The following is a 24,460-nucleotide window of genomic DNA, read 5'->3' as shown; positions in this document are numbered from 1 at the left end:
AAATGTCTTTTGGTTTAGCATATTGTATTTTACTGTGTATGTTTGTGTGTGTACAACAATTTGCCACTCACCGAACGCCCATAAATAATTAGGCGTAGCGCAGCTGTCGTCGCAACAGCAAAAAGAGTAATAATGATAGCAACAACAAGCAAAAATTAATACTAAATAGCCCAAGAGTCCAGCTGTGCGCGCTTTGTAAAATCTGTCAATATTAATTTATCTAAAAAATTTTGAAAATCGAGAGTGTCGTGGCGTCGCTGGGCGATTGGGCTTTTGGCGGCATCGGCGAATGCCTCAAATATTTTTATGGCCCCATTTAAATTAGTGTCTAATTGTCATTGATATAATTAGCGGCGACCCATAAATGTTGCCACAGATTTTTATTTGATTTTTGCTCCTCCATTTTTTTGACTTTTATTGCATTGTTCATTAGGAATGGTAGCAGTTTTTTTTATTATTTTTGCTTTTTATGTCGCGATTTTGTTGTCTTTATTTGAGAAAAACAAAAAGTTTTATGTTTGTAAATATTTATGGGTTTAATTAGGTGGCGCTTAAAAAATATAAGCTAAAATTTATATTTATTTAAGGTTAGGCGTGATTTTCATTAAGCTTTTATAAGAAAAAACTGAGAGACGTCGAAGAATTTTTCAATGATATCATTAATTTTTTTAGTTTGAGGTCCTGTACGGATATATGCTGTGACGTATAAATTTGAAGATAAATATTTTTATGCTCTCACATTTTTTAGTATATTTTAAACGCTATAAATTCACTTTTCTTCTTTTTTTTTTTAATTAAAATAATTTGTCCTACTCACGTTTGCATACACGATGATGATTCAGTTTCTTAGTTGGATCACGGTAGTAGCCTTCCTTGCAATAATGACAGTGTCGTCCAGTGGTAAAGTGCCGACAATTTACACAAACTCCGCCAGAGATACGTCCGGAGAGCTTAAATAGTTCCATATTGAAGCGGCATTGACGAGCGTGGTTGTTGCAGTTGCAGACTGTAAACATTAGAAGAAATGCAGTTAATTAAAATTTATTTAAAATATGTTTTTACTTATATAAAACTTGAATGGTAATATATATCCTACTTATATAAAGGGTGCTCCATTTCGGGCTTCTTTACTTTTTTAAAGAAAAAACACAGAAATTTCAAATTTAATGGAGAATGTTTATTATCATTCGAAAAAACATTCTTTGGCATTTACTTTTTGAAGATTATCTCCTTCAAATGTTGGCCACGGCTACGTCTCAGATGGTTCATCCGTTGAGTCCAATTTTGAATGACTCCTTTGAGCATTTTGACTGGTGGCTGACGAATGACTCGCGTGATTTTTTGCTCCAAGGGCCTAATCGAAGCGGGATTGTCCGCATAGATTTAGACTTTACATATCCCCAAAGGAAAAAGTCTGACGGTGTGATATCACACGATCTTGGTGGCCAATCGACCGGTCCAAAATGTGAAATTATCTGTTCTGTAAAAGTAGGTTTAGCAGCTTCCACCTTAAGGATGCTACTTTTGTATTTCTGCAAAACCTAACGATTGGCTACAACGCTCAAAATTAAGATGGCCAATCGGCCACGTTTAGACTAGCTTTGGTCCTTTGACCAATTGTGATGGAATTTTGTACGCCTTGGGAAGGTTGCTATTGCAGATACCAGACTACAAACACGCCAACTTCATATACATTATAGTTCGAAATTTCTTATGATTCTTTCACGTTACATATTATTTTTTTTTATATAAATCAAGTACTATTGAAGTTGGGTGTATTGAATAAAACCTTGCAGAAATAGTGCGCCTAAAGTATAGCAACTCACATCTAAAATTAGTCAAAATCGGACCCGAACTTTTTTCTGATGCCGAATATGTAGTCCTCGTACCTAGGACTGACTTTTAACGAAGAGAGAGTCTATTTCTGATAATGATGTGCGCTTGTGTTTAGCTTATAGAGTGTTTCATATGATTAGGTATGTGACTTCGCTAAGTACAATAGATATGCCCCTAGAGGTATGCTTCAAATAGTTGTGTGTGACTTCGGTAAAAAATCATTATTTTCCTGTATAGTAGTATCATGTCCTTCATTGATATTTAATTGTCTTCCCGTTTTTACTTTTTTTTGAAAAATAAACTTAAAGTACTTAAATAAATCTAAAGCTAAAAAAAGTCTACATAAGCTCCAAATAAGCTTCTTCTGATAAATATCAACAAAACATGACAAATGTTTACCAAACGAAAACCGCAGATGAATAAATCCACAAAATAACATATAAATCACTTTTTAAATATATTTGTTTAGCATGCAAATGTTGAATGATTGACACCCGAGGCAACCCACCCGGGAGTAGAGAATTAGTATGAATCGAATTCCTTCGGCTTCCTGCCCAAAACACATTGTCAAGCAAGTCCCTTAAATAAATATGTTTTCTCTACAGAATACGCACAACTGTTTGACTTTTGCATGCTGTCATTGTGGCATTAGCTGGCATTGTTGTTGTTGTTGTCAGCTACATACATACATAGCATACAACCACACTGTTGGCATTTTTAGCATTTTTTCCCGCCTAAGCTGTTGATAGCTTTGGCATTTAATGTTTGTTGCCGTTAATTTCCCTGGAGTGTAATGTGTAAATCTCTATTGGCAGAACAACAACAACGTTAGCAACATGAAATACCAGCAGAAAAACATGAATAATTGACAGTGTTGCCGCAATTGATGAATGTTTAGTGATTAGCATTTAGTGGTGGCAAACCACGCCCTCCTCGCTGCAGCTTTCACCGAAAAAATAATGCCCGTGGAGCTTTTGTTGCAAGCATTTTAGCGTTTTATCTCACAATATTATTTTACTGTTATTTATTGTGTAATATTTATATTTATCCGGCCTGCCACATTTATCATAACGTCGTTTAATGGCCACAATGGCGTACAGTCTTTCTTCTTGGCCCTCCGGATTTCTCTTGGTATCACCAATAGGGTGGATTTACATTTCTTGTTTTTCGTTGATTTCATTTTTTTTCACATTCAATATACAAATTTATTCTTATGCAAATTGCGTTGGCTATCGGTGGCTAATCAATAGCGCCAGCGCCGCGTTTGACATAATAACGCGATTTCGATTGATTGTGGACAATAAAAAGTAGAAGCGTGGTGGTAGAGAAGAAAGTAAGGAAAATAAAACGGCAATAATGGGACTAGAAATATGTAAAAATAGGCGTTAAGTAATAAATAATGATTGCTTTGGTAATTTAGGCTTTGAACTCAGGTGCGATTTGGTGGAATATTTATTTATCTCGTGGTACTTTTTGTACTTATTTTTTAACCATTTATGGAATGAGGAGTCACTTTAACGAAAATTATTTAGAATAAATAATGTAATATATATTATTTCTTCTAATTCAAAGTCATACCCATGCGTTAGAACGCACTTTTACCAATTTTTTTTCACAATCTTCGAAACTATCAGAATAGTTTTTTTCCGGTATAGCCTTCAAGACCTTCTCCGCTTCGGTTTTTGTATCCTCAATCGTGGCAAAACGGCGACCCGTATTGGCCTTTTAAGTTTGCTGAATAGCCAGACGTCGCACGAAGGCAAAAGGCAAATACGGTGTTTGAGGAACGATGAGAGTCCAGCTTTTGGCTGAAAAGTCGCGAAGAACCAATGCAGTGTGCCATTGAAACGAATACCTTGAAAGGAATGACACATAACCCTATAATATTCGCTGTTGACAGTTCGGACCGGCGGAAGGGCTTAATAATGCATCCACATTAATCTTAATCTCTTAATTTTTTAAGAGCTTGATCCTTACCTTTGGATCACTGTCCCCGTGATATGGTTGGAAACTTTTTTAAAAAAAAACGCATAAAATTTGCAAAATCTCATCGGTTCTTTATTTGAAACGTTAGATTGGTATAATTTCATTATTGGGCCTGCGAACCAAGTTAAATGTTTTCTAGACAGGAATCACTCGTGAAAAACCAGTATTGAGGAAAGAGTCTATGAGTCATATGAAATTTTTTATGGTGAAAGAAGCTGGAAAAGACTACGCTTACGAAAAAATTAGTAAGTGTTTACAACGCCTTGCGGAAGGTGTATGGCAGTGAAAGTTGTTCCAGTTTGAGATAAGCTGAATACATAGATAACTGCGAGCTGGGTCACCACTCTGATAGTAAGACGGTGATGCTATCCTTGATGTCGTTGATCGTGCACTCAATACTAGTGAGAGATGTCTCGACTTCATATCTCGCATCGAGTTACTTGATGTGTAGACCGGTTTGGGGGCGTGGTCAAATGAGATTTAGACTTGAGCTCTTCCTCCAGAAAAGTTTGCCTTCAAATAGTTATAAGAGTTCTAATTGATTGCCTATTCGAATTTATGCAGTAATATTGAAAATTTTGCCAGATGCTAGTCAAATTCGTATAAGCTGCTCGAAATAGGGTGAGATAGACTTAACTCTTAACTTTTTTTTCGCGAATATCACGCCTTTGCCTGATCAAGGCTAAAATACCTCGGGTCTTACAGTTTTAGATATCCAGGGGAAATAGTGGAACTTGAAATAAAGTACCTAAGCAGATTTGTGATAGATTAAAGGCGCTTTGTCAAGGGTTAAAATCCAACTACAGGATTACTTCTCTGGCTTCAAAAAGGATTGTTTTTAACAGTTCTAATTACGATTACTAGCCGCCCTAGGTGATCATTCGTCTAACCTAAGCTAACCTACTGCATTACCGTTTCACAATTCCTTCTTTTAGTTAATATATTCATCATGTTTTTTAAATGAAATGTAAATACACTTCCGATCTCCAATCTAGCGGAATATTGTTGGTCAATAACGAATTCCTATATGATCTAATATGTTCATCTGGCACCCCTCGAATTCAGCGCTCTAAAATGCAATATATCACACAGTTAAGCGCTAGATTGAAAATGTAAACTTAAACATTTCTAATGCATTGACGCAAGCTAGATTATGTTTAAATAGCAGCGTTAATTAGCTTTAGCACCTCTATTTATTGCAGGCGAAATTCCTCAGACATTTCATGTGCCACACTGATTTATGCTTTTCCAGCAAAAAATATTTTTAAAAGTTTTTTGTTGTGGTGAAACACTTTTCTCAACTAAATGCTATACTTAGTGGCTGGCTTCATTCACATTTATTTGCGTAACTTCTTCGCTTGCCATAATTTCTGTGCGTGTTTACCTTTTTATAGTTTACAGCCGGCCGTTGGAGTGCTAATTGCTTTGAAAATGCTTTTAAATGCTCTTTGCAAATTGTTAAGGTACACACACACTCCACTGCCGCAGACTTTTTGAGCGAAAAGGCGTCGGAAAATGTTTTCAAAACTATTTAGTGGAGCATATTAGTTTAGTGGCAGCTGTTTTTTCAACACCTGCCAGTTTTTGACATTGAAATTTTGCTCCGAATTTAAATATTTTTTTTTTGTTTTTGTATTTGCTTTCATTAATTATGCATAAGTTTGACTATTTGAGTTCGGTTTTCAGGCATTGAAATGTAAAAATCAATTATTAATTAGACAGTTTCCATTACTTCGTGTACTTAAGTTTTCACTTTCATTGCGAGAGCGAAAGTTTTAGCACCGCATCTCATTAAATTGAAATGTAAAAGCTTGTTAGGTCAATATTTGTTGTAGAGCTCTGCATATTGTGATAGTATTAGCATTAGGCTAACGAAAATTTATTTCAACTCAAAAGAAAATGTTCATTTAAAGCACAATATATCTTTTGGTAGTTCATTGGTTACATCTCTGAATTGTGGACATTCCACATATTAATATGTTTAAGTGATGTAAGACCCGTCTTTGTGAGCTCAGTATAATTCCATAATGTTTCAACCAAACGTAAACGGCTCACAGAATGGTGCCGACAGATTCTTTCCTTCCATTCGGAATACCCTCGAATAAATTGGCTCATTGATAACCAACAAGATATATTTGTTAGCAAGCTGAACTATTTTATTAGGTATGAATTTCCGAAACGCAGAATCCACTTTTTACATTTTAATCTCAGTGGCCGAGAAATCCAAGCCAGATAGAGAGATATTTCTCAGATAATCTCAATATCTCAATATTCGCTTGAAATCTACTTTTGGAAGCCATATTGATTTTGTATATGTAAAGGTCCTGCGGTAACTTAAACAATATAAGGTCTAGTAAAAAGAAATCCATTATTTTCCAATGTAAGTGGCCTTCATTATTTTGATATTATTATCATCGCTGTACGCCACGCTGTACACTATTATAGAAGATGGTACCTTCTCTATTTAGTTTTACAGCTCGAATTGAAATCTGGTTTGATATCGAAGGTATGGGAGAGGTCCTTACCGATCCTGACCGAGCTTTTGGTATTGAACAACGTCAGTTTACACGGCCGTATTGGTTTTGTGGGTATATCAAAAGGGGGGTCTCTCATTCGAGGCTGTTGTTACCCTTGTATTGGATGTGTTGTTTTACGTCGCAGATCCCAAACACAACGCACAATCGTGGGGAGGGATGATTCGCCGTCTCACGTTAGCTCGCTTTCAAACAGATGTTTTTTGGATACCCAGATCTAAAACCGGAAGTCGTGAGGTGCTTAAGCCATATGTAAAGAATCGTTTCTGGCCACTCCCAAGTGAATGACAACCAGAGAACTTTTCTCACTTGCGTGAATTTCTACACATGGACTCTATTCTCCTCCTCTACACATGATTCTATTCCCCGGTTTGTGCTATAGTACCTTAATGGGCATAATGGCGTTTATAATTTTTCTTGTCAAAGATACCCCGCTATAAAAAGCCAAAAGTCGAAAATATCGATAAAGTAATGGAAATCCTCAAATTCGACCGTCGTAAAGACATTGTTTCCAGGAGACCATTTACAAAAACCGGTTTGAAATTATTTAAATAAGGCTCGATACAAAAATAAGTTCATGTATGGATCCATACGAGTTAACATAAAAAGACCTCATGTACCGAATTTCCATCTGCGAATCGGCGCTGAACCGCAACAAAATCTATTAATTTATTAAGTAGTGCGCCATACAGGTTCGGGAAGGGTTTATTACATGTTAGCGGATTTAATAGGAAATCCTCTGGTAAGAACCGTTACCGCAAGGCCTCTTAATTCAGACATGTCCCGTCAACAATTGGACCGTTTGAAGCCAACAATAGCCCAGAAGCTGTCAGCTTTAGGCAATAGGAGAGTAATTATGTTCCATATGGACTTTGACTGGCTGTACATATCGCAACTGACTCGCCAGAAGCTCCGAGAACTTATACCAAGGGAATACTAATTGTTCTTGGCTATGGTGAATGATGGTGGAAAATTCATCTCAAGGGAAGATTGTGAAAATCGACTCTATAAACTTTTTGCCAATAGGAACGAGAGTTTCCATGAGAGTGGCATAAGTAAACTAGCTTCAAAATGGCAGCAAGTTCTCGTACCAATGGTGCATATTCGACATAAATCAGATTATTCTAATTATGGTAAATGAAACTTTCAATTTAATAATTTAAAAATAAAGGATTTCTTTTCACTAGACCTTATACTCGTGATACATACAAGGGCTAAAGTTTGAATACTGTTTTGTTACCACAAATTAAAGGGTCACATTTATTTCAAACTTCATCTTTCTAGTGTTCCATACGACAGGAACAGTCTACGTATTTTACTTTGTGAAAGCCGTAAACTTTCGACAACTGTGTGTTTAAAAGAATATAGTTTAGTTCATATTGTACATTTTAGATGAATTCCAACTAAAGACATGAATATCCGCCCTTGAAAGAGATTCTTGTCGTTTTGGAGGTGAAAGCACTGTTTAATAGATTACACTTAACAATGAATAACACAATTTCAAGGTGCTTCAAGTGACACAAGTGAGTCACCTGTCACTGAATTGTCTCTTTAATGGATTGTCATAATCCTAACTAAGTTTAGTGGGTGTGTTGTGAGCTTTTTGTTATGCTAATTTCATCGTGCCTATGAAAATCTGAAAGCTTTGTAGTTGAAGTATTTCTTAGTAGGTGCTTTTAAATGTAGCTACTAGTGTGTGATTTATTAGTGACTTTCATTGTAATTTTACTAATCTTAAGAAATTTTTAAATTTTAAACTTAGTGCCAGTTAAAGAATGGATGGCAGAAGATCTATGCCTCAATTTAGAAAGCAAATACATCATTTTTTGTTTATGAATTCTAATAATTTTCTTTTTCTACATACATATACATTTATCACTGTCAAATAACAAGCGCGTAAGTAACCATGAACCATTTGTAATCAGAAGTCTAAGTACTGTCTCTCATACGGTAGTTCGAAAATGTTGTAAGTATCAGTGATTAACACCACATGTAACCTAAATTCGGTGAAAGAGAATTTCAACAATACTAAAGTGGGAGTATATTTCATAGAAAAGTAAAAAAAATTGATTTAGAGGAAAAAAATAATTTGTTTTATATGTAGACTCTTTGGCCCTTGACAACTTAGAGGCATTGGAGTTGCAGGTGGCGAATAAAAACAGTGTAAAGAATTAGTTATACTTTTTTATACGTAAATTATGTAGCCAAAATTAAACAATAAACACTTTTTCTAAACTTTCAAATATTGACTTAAGCGCCCTATCTAAGTGATAGCTTAAGCCTTTGTCTACAAACAAGCTGAAGCTCGAATTATGTACACTTCACACCTGCTAACAACACTCTTATTATTATTAAAAGCAGCTGGTTGAAATTCTAGGTTAGGTAGAGCAAGCAACAAAACGAAAACTTTTTTAAAGCAACAACAAAGAACTTCTGTGAATCTCATATGTAGTGGATTTATCATTATGTTGCAGGTAAATATTGGTTAATATGTTTGTTGGGACACAACAACAACAATTCTATTTGAAAGAACAACAAAAAATCCACCTAAAACAACAACAACAAATATTTGCGATGAAATTTATAGAAGAAAATAAGAAAAACTTGAAAAGAATAATGAAAATAATAAAATTAGAAAGATAATCTGAGCGCAAAGAGCGTAGAAAGAGAGAGTGCTTCCGAGGGAGCACAGGTGCAACCTGCAAGGCAGCCACCAACAGCGTCGACACGCCATCGTAAAAGTTTAACTGATTGCTTGACTTGCTAACTGTCAGTTTCAATGGCTGCTTGCCTGGTTGCTGCCGTGACTTGACTTTATCTGGCGCGACTTGATCCAGCCATCTGGTGGCTTCGTGTGAAATAGAAGTTGAATTCGTGTTAGAAATAAAGAAGATAATTAATTTTAATGCGTTAATAAAGATCGATGCACCAACGAGATGCGCAGATAAGCAGGAACACACACACACACAAGCATTTGATTTACATATGTAAATAAGCAGGCCACAGCAGCTTCTATGTTCTGTTGCATTAGCTGGTAGCACGCTAAGGCGCTGCATGCCGCGCTGCCAATCTGAGTGTTTGTTAGACGACGTTTGCATCCAGGTAAACAGTTCATTGAATGTGTGTGTAGTATAAGACAAAAACAAAAACAAAAAATATAAGAGAAGGTAAAACAAATATTTAAGGAGAAGCAGGAAAAGTCAGCCACGCAATGAAAACAAAAGAAAGCGTTAACTATAAATCTTCATTAAAGAATGTGTTCTTGTTTTTTCGTTCTCCGCTTGGTCGTAATAAAAATAGAAATATAATAGAGATCTTTGAAAGCTGGTTAACTTTGTCAGATAAGCAAATTAGAGCGCGCCAACAGTTCTTACTGTACTTTGTAATTGTTGGTCTTGATTAGACATTTTTTTATTATTTTTTGTGTACGCGAAAGCTATTTTTTGAATTTAAATATACCCTAATGTGAATACTGATTTCGAATTTGTTCGGTACTGCATTGAAGGTTGCATATTTTGAGGAGACATTTTCATTTTGTTCACTTACCCGATAAGTGAAACAGGTAGGAATCACTTGGAACTAGAAACAGACTATAAGGTGGATGTATAAGACCAACCAACCAAGCTGTCAGTGCTTCTAGCGAATCACTATCGATCGTTGTTCGTGTATTGTGTTGGAGTACAATTCCTCTCTTCTCAGTAACGATTCGTGGATGTAAATTCGATCCACGAGGGGTTTTTGCATTAACTCGTTTGACACCAAAAAATCGAACTTGGTTTGGTATTCAGTTTTTTTAAATGGTAAAAATTGCTTTTTCAAGACTTATATAATGGTTGGACTCGACAATTTCCGTTTGATATCCATTTTCTATCATCTAATTTTCTGAAACCGAAATTGCGAGTGATTGTTTCGATGGTGTGGTTGTCGTTGTCTGGCTTTGGTTTTTGCATTTATTGAAGAAAACTGTAATATCTATCTTCTCTTTGCTTATGTCCACATTTGTCGCGTGCTCAATCAGTTAATTGTGATATGGTTTTGAAGAATTTTGTTCTAATTACAAAAAATATAAAATTTATCTTATTAGTGCGCTTAGCAGGCTTTGGATGACGACCCGCTCCTGTGAGAAAGCGAAGTGTTTCTAACCTAGAGTAGAATGTAGGAGATGTACTGAACTATTTGTCCTTAGAAAAGTTAATCGTAGGAGTTCTTACTAGATATTGTCTAATAGCCCGTCAAGTTGTAAGGCTAAAAATCTATTCGGGCGGAAATTGACAAAGTGGTTTGGAAGAAAGTGAGGTAGAAACATCTAGGTACTTTCTTATCATATTTTGTAGCTTTTGCAAGACTCTGGTTGAAACAAATCGACAGTTTTTCCTTCGTCGAACAAAGAAAAATAGCCGAGACTGACATTAGCCGCCTCAAAAAATTGTTTATTGGCTCAAAGCGCTTTGTCGATTTATGTGTCTTTTTATTACAAATTTTATAGGCGTTCTAGGTACCATAACGGACCAGCGCTATAAGTTGTCCACATGTGATTCCTTTTAGGACCTAACTTAATCGTAACCTAACTTAATATACTTTATAAGGTAGTCATTACAGATTCAGTGGGAAGTTTTTTGTTCCCCGGTGATACCATAGCTTTACGAATATCTGATTTCTTTCTCCACACGAAAGGTGACTAATGCGAGTTTTTTGATTTGTTCTTAATTCCTTAAGCAACTTTCGATTAAACGAACACACTCGTACTCGCCAAAAAGAGCTGTCTGAAAAACTCCATATATGTATGGTTATAAAGAATTCTGATATAAGCACAATAGAATATAAACATATCTCGAAGACTTATACTCAAGACTCAACTGATAACATGCCACATTTCTAAATACTATATGAGAACAATTAACAAACCAACTCATCACCAACTGCTTAGTAGCCGATCTGATATCTAACATGATCTGTTTTATAGAAGAAATGCTTGACTTAAGAGTCCCTAAACACATCTTTGTTTTTCTTTTTCCCCTCGGAAGGCGATGAGTGCGAGATTTTTGATCGATCACACTTTCATTGAGCAATTTACAAGTCTATGAAGTCTTCATAATATAATATATTTCATTTAATCGCTATATATTTCTGATTTATTATGTGTCCAGCCTTAGTTTTTTGTACCCATAAGAGCAATTCGAAATTTTGGTGAATAATTTAATAACTCGAAATGAGATATTCAGATATATTTTCCAAATGATCTGAAAAGTATAAGTACAGTTTGATTCTGTGCTCTTTTTGTTGCTTTATTCACCCCTCCCTTAGGCTATAAACACATTTTGCGCTTTTAGAATACTTTTGCTTACTATTTTTCACCCTTCAATGCGTTTTATTTTTCATTTCCGTTTTAAGTGAAATTTAATGGTTCTACAAATTTGCAAAGCAATAGGTAATTATGGCAACTTCAGTTTACTCCCCACAAATATACATATGTACATACATTTGGATGGCGACATGCAACAATATCTTCATATTTTGTTCTGGGTGTGATTGTATGCCACTTAGTACTAGTATTTGCTCGATCCCATATAAATATTTGCCCACCTTGCATAGCATAATGTGACATAGCATAGCACAGTGTTGCGTGTGCTTATTTGTAGATATGTATGTAAGTTTATTAGCTTCAACAACAGTTGCAGCTTTGCTCCATTGCACTTGGCAAATGTCAGCCAGTAATGACGTTTACATTAGACGTTTACTCACTTTGATTAATGAGCAATGAGTGCTGTTGTCACAAACACTCGAACGATCCAAATAATGTTTGGGGAATTAGAGAAAAATTCAACTTGATGGTGCGCCACTTTTGTGAATGGTTCGGTTACACAGTGAGAAATATTTGTTTTTTTTTTTATATTTATAGCATTTCATTTTTAAAAGTTGAAATATAAATTTTTGATTTTTTTTTTGTTTTTTTAACAATTTTAGAACTTCAATTTTGTTGATCTTGAAATGCAAGCAGCGAATGGTCAAATTAGAAGCCCTTAGGAGACTTGGGAGAGTTCTCAAAGTTTTATCTATATAAGACTATACACATATTTGCAAAGGAAGCATATCTAAAAATATGTTTCTGCTTAAACTCTGTGAAAATACTAGTGAAGTAAGGAAGTCTGTATAATAAATAGGTCCGATTCAAATGTAAGGATATATAAAATATTTCGTAGAAAACTTTTGATCTTTTTACCGCAGTTAGTGGATAGAGTATTATGTGTAAGGTAAAGAATTACTTATATATCAGCTATTGTCCTCTTCCAGGAAAATAGTCTCTAGAGATATACCAAAAATCACAGTTTTCCGAACATGTAGATTAGAACCTTCAAGAAATTGTGAGTAGTTTCGGAATTTCTCCTTGAAAATTCGAAAGATATTTCGGAATTTTAGACATCTGGTTTGTCATCACCGAACTTGAGGTTAGATGGTATAGTACATAGCGAAGTCAATTATATTACTCTATGTAGCTTGAAAAGTTCTCCTTTTTAGCTTCGCTAATTCAAATACAATTATTGAGGGTTCTGATTCCATATTGATGGGTACGACTCGGATAGTTCGACGATCACAGCGCTTGTGCAATAATTTGATGGCTAATATTTTAATTACATAAATGTATCTTACCTATTTTATTTCGGCACTGAGCAACACTAGAGTTCTTCTTCTTGAGAGTTGCTCTCTGGAAATTCACAATTTTATTGTAAAGTTTGACATTTTTGATGGAATGCATACTCAGAACGTTTTGATATACGGGCGCTACTTTTGTTGTTTACAGTAACTTAAAATATTCTTCTCGACCAAAAAATGGAACTAAATCGCGAACATTTTTCACGTGGGCTAACTCATCAAAGAGTACCTAGTTGAACTTAATTACATTTTTGACGATTAAACTCCCTCAAGCACCGGTCTTTTATCAATAGTGTGGTGAATTCAATCGAGGTCGTAGATTACTCCAAGATGAAATTCAGTCGATCTATCAGTTGTTGTACCGGATTTATTGATGCTGTGCGCAAAATGATATTGCAATATGGTCACGTGAGCTATCGTGAGATTGAGACCATTATAGACATTAGTGGGACTAACATACATTCAATATTGCATGAACATTTGATTGTAAAAAAAAATTTGTTCACGTTGGATCCAACGCATTTTGTCAATCGCTCAAAAAAACGCTCATGTCGATTGGTCGAGAGAGATGTTAACAAAATACGATAGCGATGCTTCGAAGCATGTTTATGACATTGTGACAAGTGATGAATCGTGGATCTACGCATATGAGCCCGAAAGTAAACGACAATTGACTGTATGGCTGTTTCAAGATGAGTCGAATCCAACAAAAGTTGTTCCATGAAGCACTTTCAAGTAAATGGTTGCCTGTTTTTTTGAAAAACTGAAGATGTCGGAATCATACCACTAGATCAAAGCAGAACAATAAATTCTGAGTGGTATACAACCATTTGTTTACCAGTTGTTTTTCAAGAAATCAGAAGAAAACAAGCCGCTGAAGACGGATCACTCATCACCACGACAATGCGAGCTCCCACACATCGACCGAAACAACTGCATTTTTGAGCACTCAAAACATTGATTTCATGAGTCATCCTTCGTACAGTCCTGACTTGGCTTTCTTTTATTCTCGTAAAAAATAAGCACATAATGATGCGTTCAATAGCATGTTTTGGGGATACCTCAATCTGAGTGGCAAAAATGTTTCGACAATTGGTTCAAACGCATGCAAAATTATATAGATCTTATTGGTCAATATTTTGAAAAACAATAAAGCGATTGTCAATGATTAAAATTTGTTCTCTAATCTCGAAATATAAAAGACAATCTACGTACGTTGGAAATCTATTCAGAAAAGTGATAGAAATCTTGGCAAATCATTACAAAAGAATATACTGAGTACTGGATCTCAAGATCCATGGATATCTTCCAGTGATGATAGTTCAGATTTTTCCAAGATTTAACCAACTGCAGTTAGAATAGATCCAGGTTCAAGTGGAACTGTCGACGTAGAACCAGTAGGCAACCATGGCACTTCCAAAATATAAGGTTGTTTGCTGTTATTTGGTTTTTTCTGTCGAAATCGTAGCAAGAGTTTCTTTGCATCTTCAATCTAACCTACAAATTGAAGTTGATGATGTCGGGTCTCTAATATATTAAAATTGAACACACAAGTATTTATGTGAACTGAGAATACGCCCAATCAGGGAGTGTCAGAGACTTTTTCACCGGAATAGTCTCTGAGTTCTGCCAGTTTAAAGACTAAAGCTTAAAAAGCTATAATGTATTAATTTTGTCATGTAAAAGTCTAGAGGATGGAGCCAAGTTCACGGAAGTGTGGAAAGTTCTCTGAGTGCCATCCACTTGGGAGTGTCCAGAAACGATTTTTTTTACATATGGCTCAATCAGCGGCCGACTTCCGGTCTGAGACCAAGTATCATCAGGGTAGCCGAAAAACATCTGTGGATTAAAGCAAGAAGGCGAAACATCCCTCCCCAGGGTTGTGCGCTGAGTTTAGGACCTGCCTCACCACCCCCACTGAAAAGAAGAAAACAGCGTCGGATGAGAGACTCTCGGCTATAATCACGTAAGCGGTGTCTACCCCAACAAAGAAGAAGATGAAAAGCCCAGCGGTTGAAACTATGCTGATAGTTAATTCTTTGGTGGTATGAACTCACTTGTTGTTGGTTCTTTTAGATAACTCATTCGAAAAACATAAATTCATGGAGACGGCATCTTGTACAAACACTAATTTTTCTCAGTGAACTCAAGCATGGCCCTTGCATACCAAGGGAGTGCCACTTTTTAAGGTGGAAGGTACTGAATTTAATTAAAATGTCAAGCTAACTGTAAAGTAGGTACCTTAACCTTATGCCAATTTTTATAAATTTTTTTTTTTTTTAAATTCATGCAACTTAATGTCAACTAAAGTGAATACATAGGCGAGCGCATTGATACTCGTGTTGACTAAAAAATGCGCTCATATCCGCAGGCCACCCAGACACACACCTTACTTCCTTTTGCTCGGTGATGGAATGCATTCGTAACCTTCCAAATCAACCTGCATTTGCAGACGATATTTGACTATTGGAATGCGCGAGGCAACATACATACAGACAAGTCACCGCTGCACTCTATGCAAAGCAAGAGTTTAACCCTTCAATAACGACGACGCTAAAAAAATTGCAAAGTTGTAATGAAAATATGTCGCCAATGGAGTTGAGTTGAGTGGATCGGTTTGGTTTGAAGTACTCGCATACTTTTCCCTCGCGTTGTTTTCCCTCGTCTATTGATTTATAGTCACTTTGAGGCTGACTGTCAGACAGCCAATCCGTCCGTCAGTGGTTCGTCATGAAAACAGGTTATGAATGTCATTTTCAAGAGTTGGAAAATTATCACTCGACGACGCTTTGATTGCTGTTTGACGCACTCGATTGGGCGACATGCCACCGCCTGTGTGTGTGTTCTGTGCGTCTGCAGCATTCGCTTGTCTGTGGCAATGAATGAATGAAGACGAATGAGATTACTTCGCTTGGTAGGGAAGCGAGCGAAGTGCGCCGCGGTCGGGTCGGTCGGTGTGGCGGCAATTGGTAGCGACGGGGCGCCAATGCCAATGTCAGCGACATTGACAAATTGACGTAGTCACATGATTGCCTAGCACAGCGACGAGCAGTTACAAAAGTCGGTTGTTTGAGTGGATATTTGTAATATACAGCTAAAGTGCGTGCAACTTGTGGCATGCCACATGCGGCTGTGACGTTGCCATTGTCACTGGTTTTTACATATCGAGTGGCTGGCGTTTTTTTTGGTTTTACGCATTCCTGCCAATTTGGCAGTTGCACATCCACCATACATACAACTGTGTTATATTTGCCTACGAAGACTCTGTTACGTGAGAGCGGTGTTTGTTTTCTATGATTGATTGCGTTTGTTTGGCGTTTGAAGCTTTGAAAATCGAAGCCACTCTTGGAGCGCCTTTGCTTTTGGTTTTTCGCCAGTAAAATGTCCCAGCAGGAAGATAATAATGTATAAGTGATTCCACCCAAAATTTACATTCAACATTTGTTTACATACAGAACATGTTTATGTGTTCTTTGAGTCCAAATTTGGGATTTTTTAATTCGACACAATTTGAAAAATTTTGGAGTTATGACTTTGCAAAATATCAGCGCTCGAAAAAAATACCTTTTAACACTTGCGTTTACCTAAAAAATACTGTATATAAAATGTACTTGAGTCTGTCAAGTTTTTTTTCAGGTGTGAGACTTCACTAAAATATGCCTAGATGTAGGCAACGTTCTGCTGTTACCTCAATGTTTTACACATCCTAAATTCTCTGTTTTAATGTGAGTGATAATTACTCAAAGACTTCTATATGTTATCAATTTGTTTTTTTTTTAAGCTATTCTAAGAATTTTTTTCGAGTTTTTTTCTACTAAGAAACTTTCTGAGATATAAAACAGTAAATTTTCAAATTTTCTTCCCGGGCATGTTTTTTAGTATGTATGCTGGCTTTACTTGTGGCTAAAGCTAACTTATGTGTGCAAATTGATATCCGCACAGTGGGGTGCCATGAGAGAGATTAAATTTTAGCTACGCTAAGTAACCGGTTTCAAGAAAGTTGTCGTCGAAACTTCCTATTTAACTAAAAAAATATTATAACTAAAGATCAATATACACTTCTGCAGAAGTTAATTTTGAGAGCCATGGCTATTTTAAAGTGAATAACTGTATTTTTATGAATCAATTGATATTGTAAAATTTTTGGTTGTCCTAGAAAAGGAATTTCTCATATTGTTAATATCATGTGTTTGGTTAAAATTAATTTTTTTTTAGCCTTCCTTTCAATACTTTGGGTTTAGATCTTTAATTTTTTATTTTTCTTTATATTTTTTTTTAACGATATACATATATGTATATTCAATTATGTTTTACAATTTTGGCAAATTTTTATTCAGGCGTACAAATAAAAACCCCCGTATTTTTTCTCACGATGTGAGGCTTTATAGTAAAAACATCATTGCATGCTCATTCTTTAAAATATTTTCCATCGCTAACCACAACTTTTTTCACATCTTTATGGCAATTTCTGAATTCCTCGTCAGAAAAATCATTTGTCTTTTGACGAGAACCATGAATCGATCTTATTTTTAACTTCTTCGTAAGAACGAAAGTGCTGTGCGGCCAGGTCATGCGTCACCAATCGGAATATGTACTTGTAAGTAGAAATCAGAAGGAACGATGTCAGCAGATTTTGGTGGGTAGAGTTTGACAGTTTCAGGTATGTTTTTTTATGACCTTGGAAACATGAGGCCGAAAGTTGGCTTGTAAAAGTATGATCTTGTCGCGTCTTCTCGATAATTGCTAGCGTTTTCCCTTAAACGCTCGACTCAAACATATAAACGTTTCGCCTAGTTGAAGGGGTTAATAGTACACTACGCCGAGTCGAGCAAACTTCTTCCCAGGTCCGAGACGTTCCCTGCATTTCTTGTGATATTCGCCATTTTTGAATTTATGAAAAAATTTCTGCACGTTTTTTCACTAAGACAACGTTCACCATAAGTTTCAACAATAATTTAACCTGCTTGAGCTGCATTTTTCAAATGAAATGCGAAAACCAACACTTCTTGCAAATAACCCTTGCTCAGTTCGAATTTCGCCTTTTCCATGTATAAACAAAACAAAGAACAGTAATTATAAACAAGCGATTTGGTAAAGTTGTTGACTGATGCCTCAGCTGAGTAAATGATTAAAGGAAATCTATATCAATACCTAAATCTTCTAAAATCGTATTTTGATTATTAGTTGACACCACCTTTTTATACTTAAATTTGTCAATAAATAAATATCTATATCTATATCTATGTCTCTATCTCTATCTCTATCTCTATCTCTATCTCTATCTCTATCTCTATCTCTATCTCTATCTCTATCTCTATCTCTATCTATATCTATATCTATATCTATATCTATATCTATATCTATATCTATATCTATATCTATATCTATATCTATATCTATATCTATATCTATATCTATATCTATATCTATATCTATATCTATATCTATATCTATATCTATATCTATATTATATCTATATCTATATCTCTAACCGTAAATAAGCTCTGTACTGTGGTTGTGCTGTTGGCTTCAACATTATTTTCGAAGCACTTAGATTTGACTTTCAAAACTGCGAAGACCATTACTTACTCTAAAAACCCAAAATTGTATGCTTTTTTCATACCTGTTTAACGGTTGTTTATTAAGCTTTAAATCGCACCTGCTGCTCTTCGTTGATGCTGGACGATTAATCCAGTTTCTAGTAAATATTTTAAGAATTTGGTTTAATCCCGCTCAAAGTTTGAAGAGAAAGTTAATACTTCAGATCTTCATAGCCCTGCTTTAATCAAAACAAAAAAAGAAGCCAAAGCAACAATGCAACAATGCACCAATTTCTTATTGCTTTTATAGTCACGGCTAATCATTTAATCCGATTACTCATCACTGCCATACACATTTACTACGATCGTCGGACACAATTTTCCCGCAACAATTGCCAGAAAACCTACGCATTAACGCCAGCATAATTTTCAAATTAATATATAATCAGTTGTTCATCAATGTTGTCCCACTTTCTCACAGGAGAGGAGACTTTGTAAGGTGTTGTGTTGCGGCTTTTACTATTCCTCCGCTAATCTCTTGGCTTTTCTACGCACGCAATCGTAGCGCCACTTGCACTTGAACGAGCCGGTGATAAACCTGCTTGCAAAGGAGGCGAAAAAAGTAATATTTCAAAATCAGTCAGTTATTTGGCTGTCTAGTATTTAATTGAATGCCACCCTGGTGGGCGGGAGATATTGCAAAGAATGCAGAAAAAAACGAAAATAGTAATGACAAACTAATCAGCGCTGACGCTCAGGTGAGACTTACTAGTAACACTAACAGGTATTTCGGGAGTTAATAGTGAGTCATATACTAAAATGATCAGATGGTTGAGTTTGCGCAGAAATGTTGACCTATTTGTTAGCGCTGATGGGTGAATTCATGATAAAAGAGTAAAAATCCAAATGAAAGTGAAATTGAAAATGCAAATGAAAGAGACTCAAAATGGCATGAAGTCGAGAGAAAAAATTATTTTGATGAATGAATTTCGATTGCAATGCAATGAATATTAGTGAGAACGATGATTATATGATTATGAAAGTGCTGCTCAAGTGATGTGGATGATGATGATGATGGCATTAATGATGACTGGCTGGCGAAATTCACTGCCTGTCATTGCAGCATTCAAGCCAATGATCAGCCGACAGTACACTGGCTACCGGCTGATGCATAGCTGTCAGCGCTGAATGATTGATTACCCAGCTAAGCGACCGCATTCGCAGTAGATGTTTGAAGAAGGTGAAGAAAAGTGTTATTGATTGCAAGATGCAGTAGCTGGAAAAGGGTTTTGAATAAATAAGCGTGAAGAATTGTGTTTAAGTAATGAATAATTAATAAATAATCAGGAGCAATTTGATGGAATAATGGAAGAAACCGAGCGATTACATAAAGTAGCAGCTTTTTAAAGCAATAATTTTGTAATAATTTTTAAAATATTCACATCTGACTTTAATTAACCCGCTCTAAATAAATTAAGCTACTTTAACATATATATTTCATATACCCAATTTTCTAAAATTGTCCAGCAGTTCCCGCTATATGCAAATATAAATTCCGCCAACGATATGGCACACGCTCTGACAGTCTGACTGACAGCTGTGCATATTATGCACTATATTAGCCAGAGTATACCTGCTGTCTGCCGCAACTAAAGCAGCAGCTGCTCGTGCGTTTCGCTGTCAGAACGCATGCAACTCTGCTTGGAATATTGAAATATCATTTCGCGAAATTTTTATGAATTTTTTGTAGTATTTTTCGCTGGCGCTTTCACTCTGAATTCATTGCAATTTTATTTATGATAATTTTTCGTTGCTTTTTTGCTTTGGCATAACCTCAACGGCGCATGTGAATTTTATGACGCTTTTACGCGCCATAAAGTGAAGTAAATATGTCACTCTGAGTGACAGCTGCGTGGCGCGTAGCATGCTTTTCGTGTACCTGTTCCGATTTTATGGTATTTTTGCATTTAAATTATTGCTCATAATATGTCTTGTGGCTCAGTGGGGCGAGTGTGCTGAACTGCTGATAATGTTTTTATTGGAGTAAAGATTAGAGGAATGGAATGAATATATAAAATCGTGTTTATTTGTATTTTTTGAGTTTAAATTATTAGATCATATACAATTATGTATTTAGAAAATAATTTTTATAAATATTGAGAACTGTTAAATTATTTTCTAATAAAAATGCCGTGAGTAACCTATTTCTTCATTATATCATATTGTAATGAATATTTCCCCTTGACCCTCTTTCTGTCTCTTAGACAATTGTTGGCTATAAAATACTGAATCATAAAATACTATAATACTGATGATTCAAAGCAAATTTTGGTCGATTGTATACAAAACTGACTGCATTAATCTCTTGATGTCTCAACTCTGACTTGGCTATAACCGTACGAGCGGTGTCTATGCCAATAAAGAAGATAAAGAAACTCATTCGCCATAGCATAATTTCAAGTGCAAACAATAGTTAGCTTAATTATTATTTAATATGGAGCACAGTACGAAAACAATAACTCTTCAGGCATGTACATAACTTATTGTTAAAAGAAAATTGTTCAATATATCTGCTGGTAAAATTTGACCCGGTCTGCAAAAAAAAAGCTAGATTTTCACATATTTTAATACAAATCATTACTTTCGCTTTCAAAATAGACTCCTCAGACAATACAAGCAGATCAACGCTTAATACAATTTTCCATAAACTTGTCATAACCGTCGGCTGGCTTGGCCTTCAGTGCCTTCACCGAATTTTGGTTCTTTGGTTTCGGTTAATTTTTACCCAGCGCCTTTATGGTTCGACAGTTTTGACGTCATATTCATAAGCTTACGTCTCTTCACCAGTAAATGATGAAAGTAGGCTTTTTCACTGCAAAACATGCAGGTATTTTGGTACGACTGTAGCATTACCCAAAATATAACCAAAATTTATTAAAGTCGCTTCATAAGAAAGATTAAGAAAGAAATTCTGAAATTTTGGAAGAAAATATTTTAAACTCGGTCATTGCGACGATATTTCCGGTGGCCCCTCGAAAAACAAAGATGCGCTCTCGTTGACAGGATAACTTCTTATCATCTAAAGTAAACAAATTTTCAAAAAAAAAAAAAAATGAATTGTATCTCAAAGACCTGTATAAAATTTCATGAAGATCGGTTGAGCAGTTCTATTGCCAATCGACTTCAAAAACACAGACGGCTGTATCTCTGAGAATAATTCGGACGATATCCTAGAGATGTTAAAGTAAACAGTAAACCCATGTGACCCCTTCACTGAAAGTGATGTTCGACTCGCCTAATACAAATTTTCGATGGCTTCCTGATTTTTACTGAATGCTTGTGCCACTCAAAGGCTTGTGTTCATGAAAAAGCGGACTCCAAAAAACACTTATGCAACATTTGCACCGAATGCGAAGCTTTGATTCAATTGCTAACACAAAATTTCAAACAAGTTTGTTATTCAATTATTTTACATTGTAAAAATGGCGAGACAAACCTATTCCTGTGTGTTCCGGTTTCCTGTGTATGAGATAGCTGGAGCTTTTCCAAGGTTATAAAGTTCACAGAGAATTTGGCTGGTTTGATTTTGACAAAATATAGTAGGTCCGCTTCAATAGTATCTTTGCTTGAATTTGCACATCCTCTAAATATGGTTTCTGGAATGAGTTTTAATGTTTGTTCTTTACTTTGGTCCATGGACGGATCACTCGAAACTTAAAGGGTATTTGTTGTATCTATTTCAATTTGTTACATTTAACATTATTTATATTACATTGAGGTAGGGAGAGGGAAGTCATATTCGACACGTCAAATTGTTCCTGATTCGATTACTCGAAAAAAGTAATAAGGGTTTAAACTTTATATCAAAAGGGACCTCCCTTTGTTAACGACCACTGCAAACGTATTAAAGATTACAATTTAAGGGTATGCAGCTGGTTGATGTCCTCGTAAGAGTAAAGGCTGACAGCACTGACCATATCAAGGAGCGAAAATTCGGTGTAGGATACGTGGAGGCAGAGAGACTCCGTCGTCGAGTCCTGGCATTCTTCCCGGTGGATGAACGTCTAGTCACAAATCAAAGCGAAGTTCCTCAACATATCGCTAATTTGCGCATACGCCCCGAAGGAAGAGAAGGACGACGTGATCAGTGATATCTTTCAACAGCGCTTATAGCGCACCAATGAGAGCTGCCCCGCAACGATGTCAAAATCGTGCTTGGAAACTTTAACGCCAGGGTAGGCAAGGAAGGTATATTTTCCACAATGGTCGGTAAATTCAGCATCCATGGTCAAACATCCGCAAATGGGTTGAGGCTGATCGACTTTGCCGGCACACGAAATATGGTTCTCTGTAGTAATAGATTCGAGCTTAGAAAAATTCACCAAGTTACCTGGCTGCCTCCGGATCGAAAAGGCACCAACCAGATTATTCATGTTATGAAAGACAGAAGGCACGTCTCCAGTGTTGTAGACGCTCATAAGCTCCGAGGCCCAAACATTGACCCGGACTACTACTTATCTTGGAGAACAGAAAAATTGGAGAAGTACATAATTGCTCTGAAGCGAGACACTGTGTAAACTTTGTTTAGAACAAAATTTCCAAAAATAGAATTCCCCACTTCTTACATGATATTTTGGTTTAAAAACAACTTTGTACTTAAGTAATTATTCCCACATATATAATTATTTTCAGTATACCATTAACATTGAATATTTTGTTTCGTTTTTTTTTTTTACCGTAAAACCATTTAAAGCGCTTACACCACTGGCAATTATTCGCCGCTTAGCTGCAATTATATAATCTGTTATACCAATTTCGCTGTTAATTGTTCTATCTGCATACATTAATGTACAAAAATACATATGTATGTGTGTATTTGTGCCACATCTTGCCTCAATTAAAGAACAGCAAAGCCATTAAAATAATCTCAGACGGACAAAAGGGCAAAAGTTCTCATTGAAAAGCGTGTCGAAAAACGCTTCGAATAAATCAAAAGCAAAGCTATAATTAAAATGTAATTAGCTGTGTAAAATAATAAAGAGCGACAGCAACAACAACATAATAATGATGTCGAGGCGGATCTAAGTATATTAATATAAAGAATATACGAGTATATGTATGTAGATACGGGGATTTCTTTATATAATTTGCTGCAAAAATCAATGATAATTTTTCTTAGATTTTTGCCAAATTACTTAACTTGATTGTTGCTAATATAATGATATAAAATTGAATATTAATTGAGTCATTAAAGCGGTTAACTCCAACCACTGTTGACTAAGCACTCTATTAGTGCTATAATGTAGTTAGCATTAGCGAAAATTAACGCTATTTCGTTAAGTTATTTTTTAGCTCATTCCATTGTTCCGATCCGTTGGTAGTGGTTGCTGCCGCATTATAATTATTTAAAAATATTTCAACAAAAGTGTTTGCAAGCCCGTTGGCGCTCGCCTTTAATGTGGTCAGCACTGCTATTCCTGTCTTTTATATACATATGTATGTATAATTGTATATTCGTATATATAAATATACACATCATTTATGATTTGTGCGGCACCTAAGGGAAGTGTCTTGCGGCTATGCGCACCAAATGGTTTTTTTCTGCGAATAAATTTGCTGTAAAAAAGCGGAAGATGAGCGACTGTCAAGCCGACACATGTCACGGTGTAAACAAATGAAAATATACACAGCAGTGAAGATTTTAAAATTGTCTGGAAAGTATAAAAATTTCTTACTGAAGTTAACTAGTCTGAAATCAGTTCTTTTTCGGACTACTAGACTAATTAGTTCAATAAACAAAAGAAATTGAAGCTATAATACCCTTAATAAATACAAAAATCTACATACAAGCAAGAATTTGATATTGATCAGTCCGTTTGTATAACAGCTATATACTTGTATAGTGATTATATA

The 24,460-nt window shown here is 35.7% G+C and overlaps 1 protein-coding gene across 2 annotated transcripts in view; it reads right to left on the bottom strand.

Moving 5' to 3' along the window:
- The window catches only part of LOC126758269 (netrin-A), a 219,680-nt gene that overhangs the window by 69,009 nt on the left and 126,211 nt on the right, over positions 1–24,460 (bottom strand). For both annotated transcript variants that reach the window (XM_050472480.1, XM_050472481.1), the window contains exon 2: positions 818–1,006. In XM_050472480.1, coding sequence (XP_050328437.1) covers positions 818–1,006 — 189 coding nt within the window. The remainder of the gene's footprint in view (positions 1–817; positions 1,007–24,460) is intronic.

This window comes from Bactrocera neohumeralis, chromosome 5, assembly GCF_024586455.1.
Source record: "Bactrocera neohumeralis isolate Rockhampton chromosome 5, APGP_CSIRO_Bneo_wtdbg2-racon-allhic-juicebox.fasta_v2, whole genome shotgun sequence".
NCBI classification, from domain to species: Eukaryota; Metazoa; Arthropoda; class Insecta; order Diptera; family Tephritidae; genus Bactrocera; species Bactrocera neohumeralis.
This window is presented reverse-complemented; position numbering and strand designations above follow the sequence as displayed.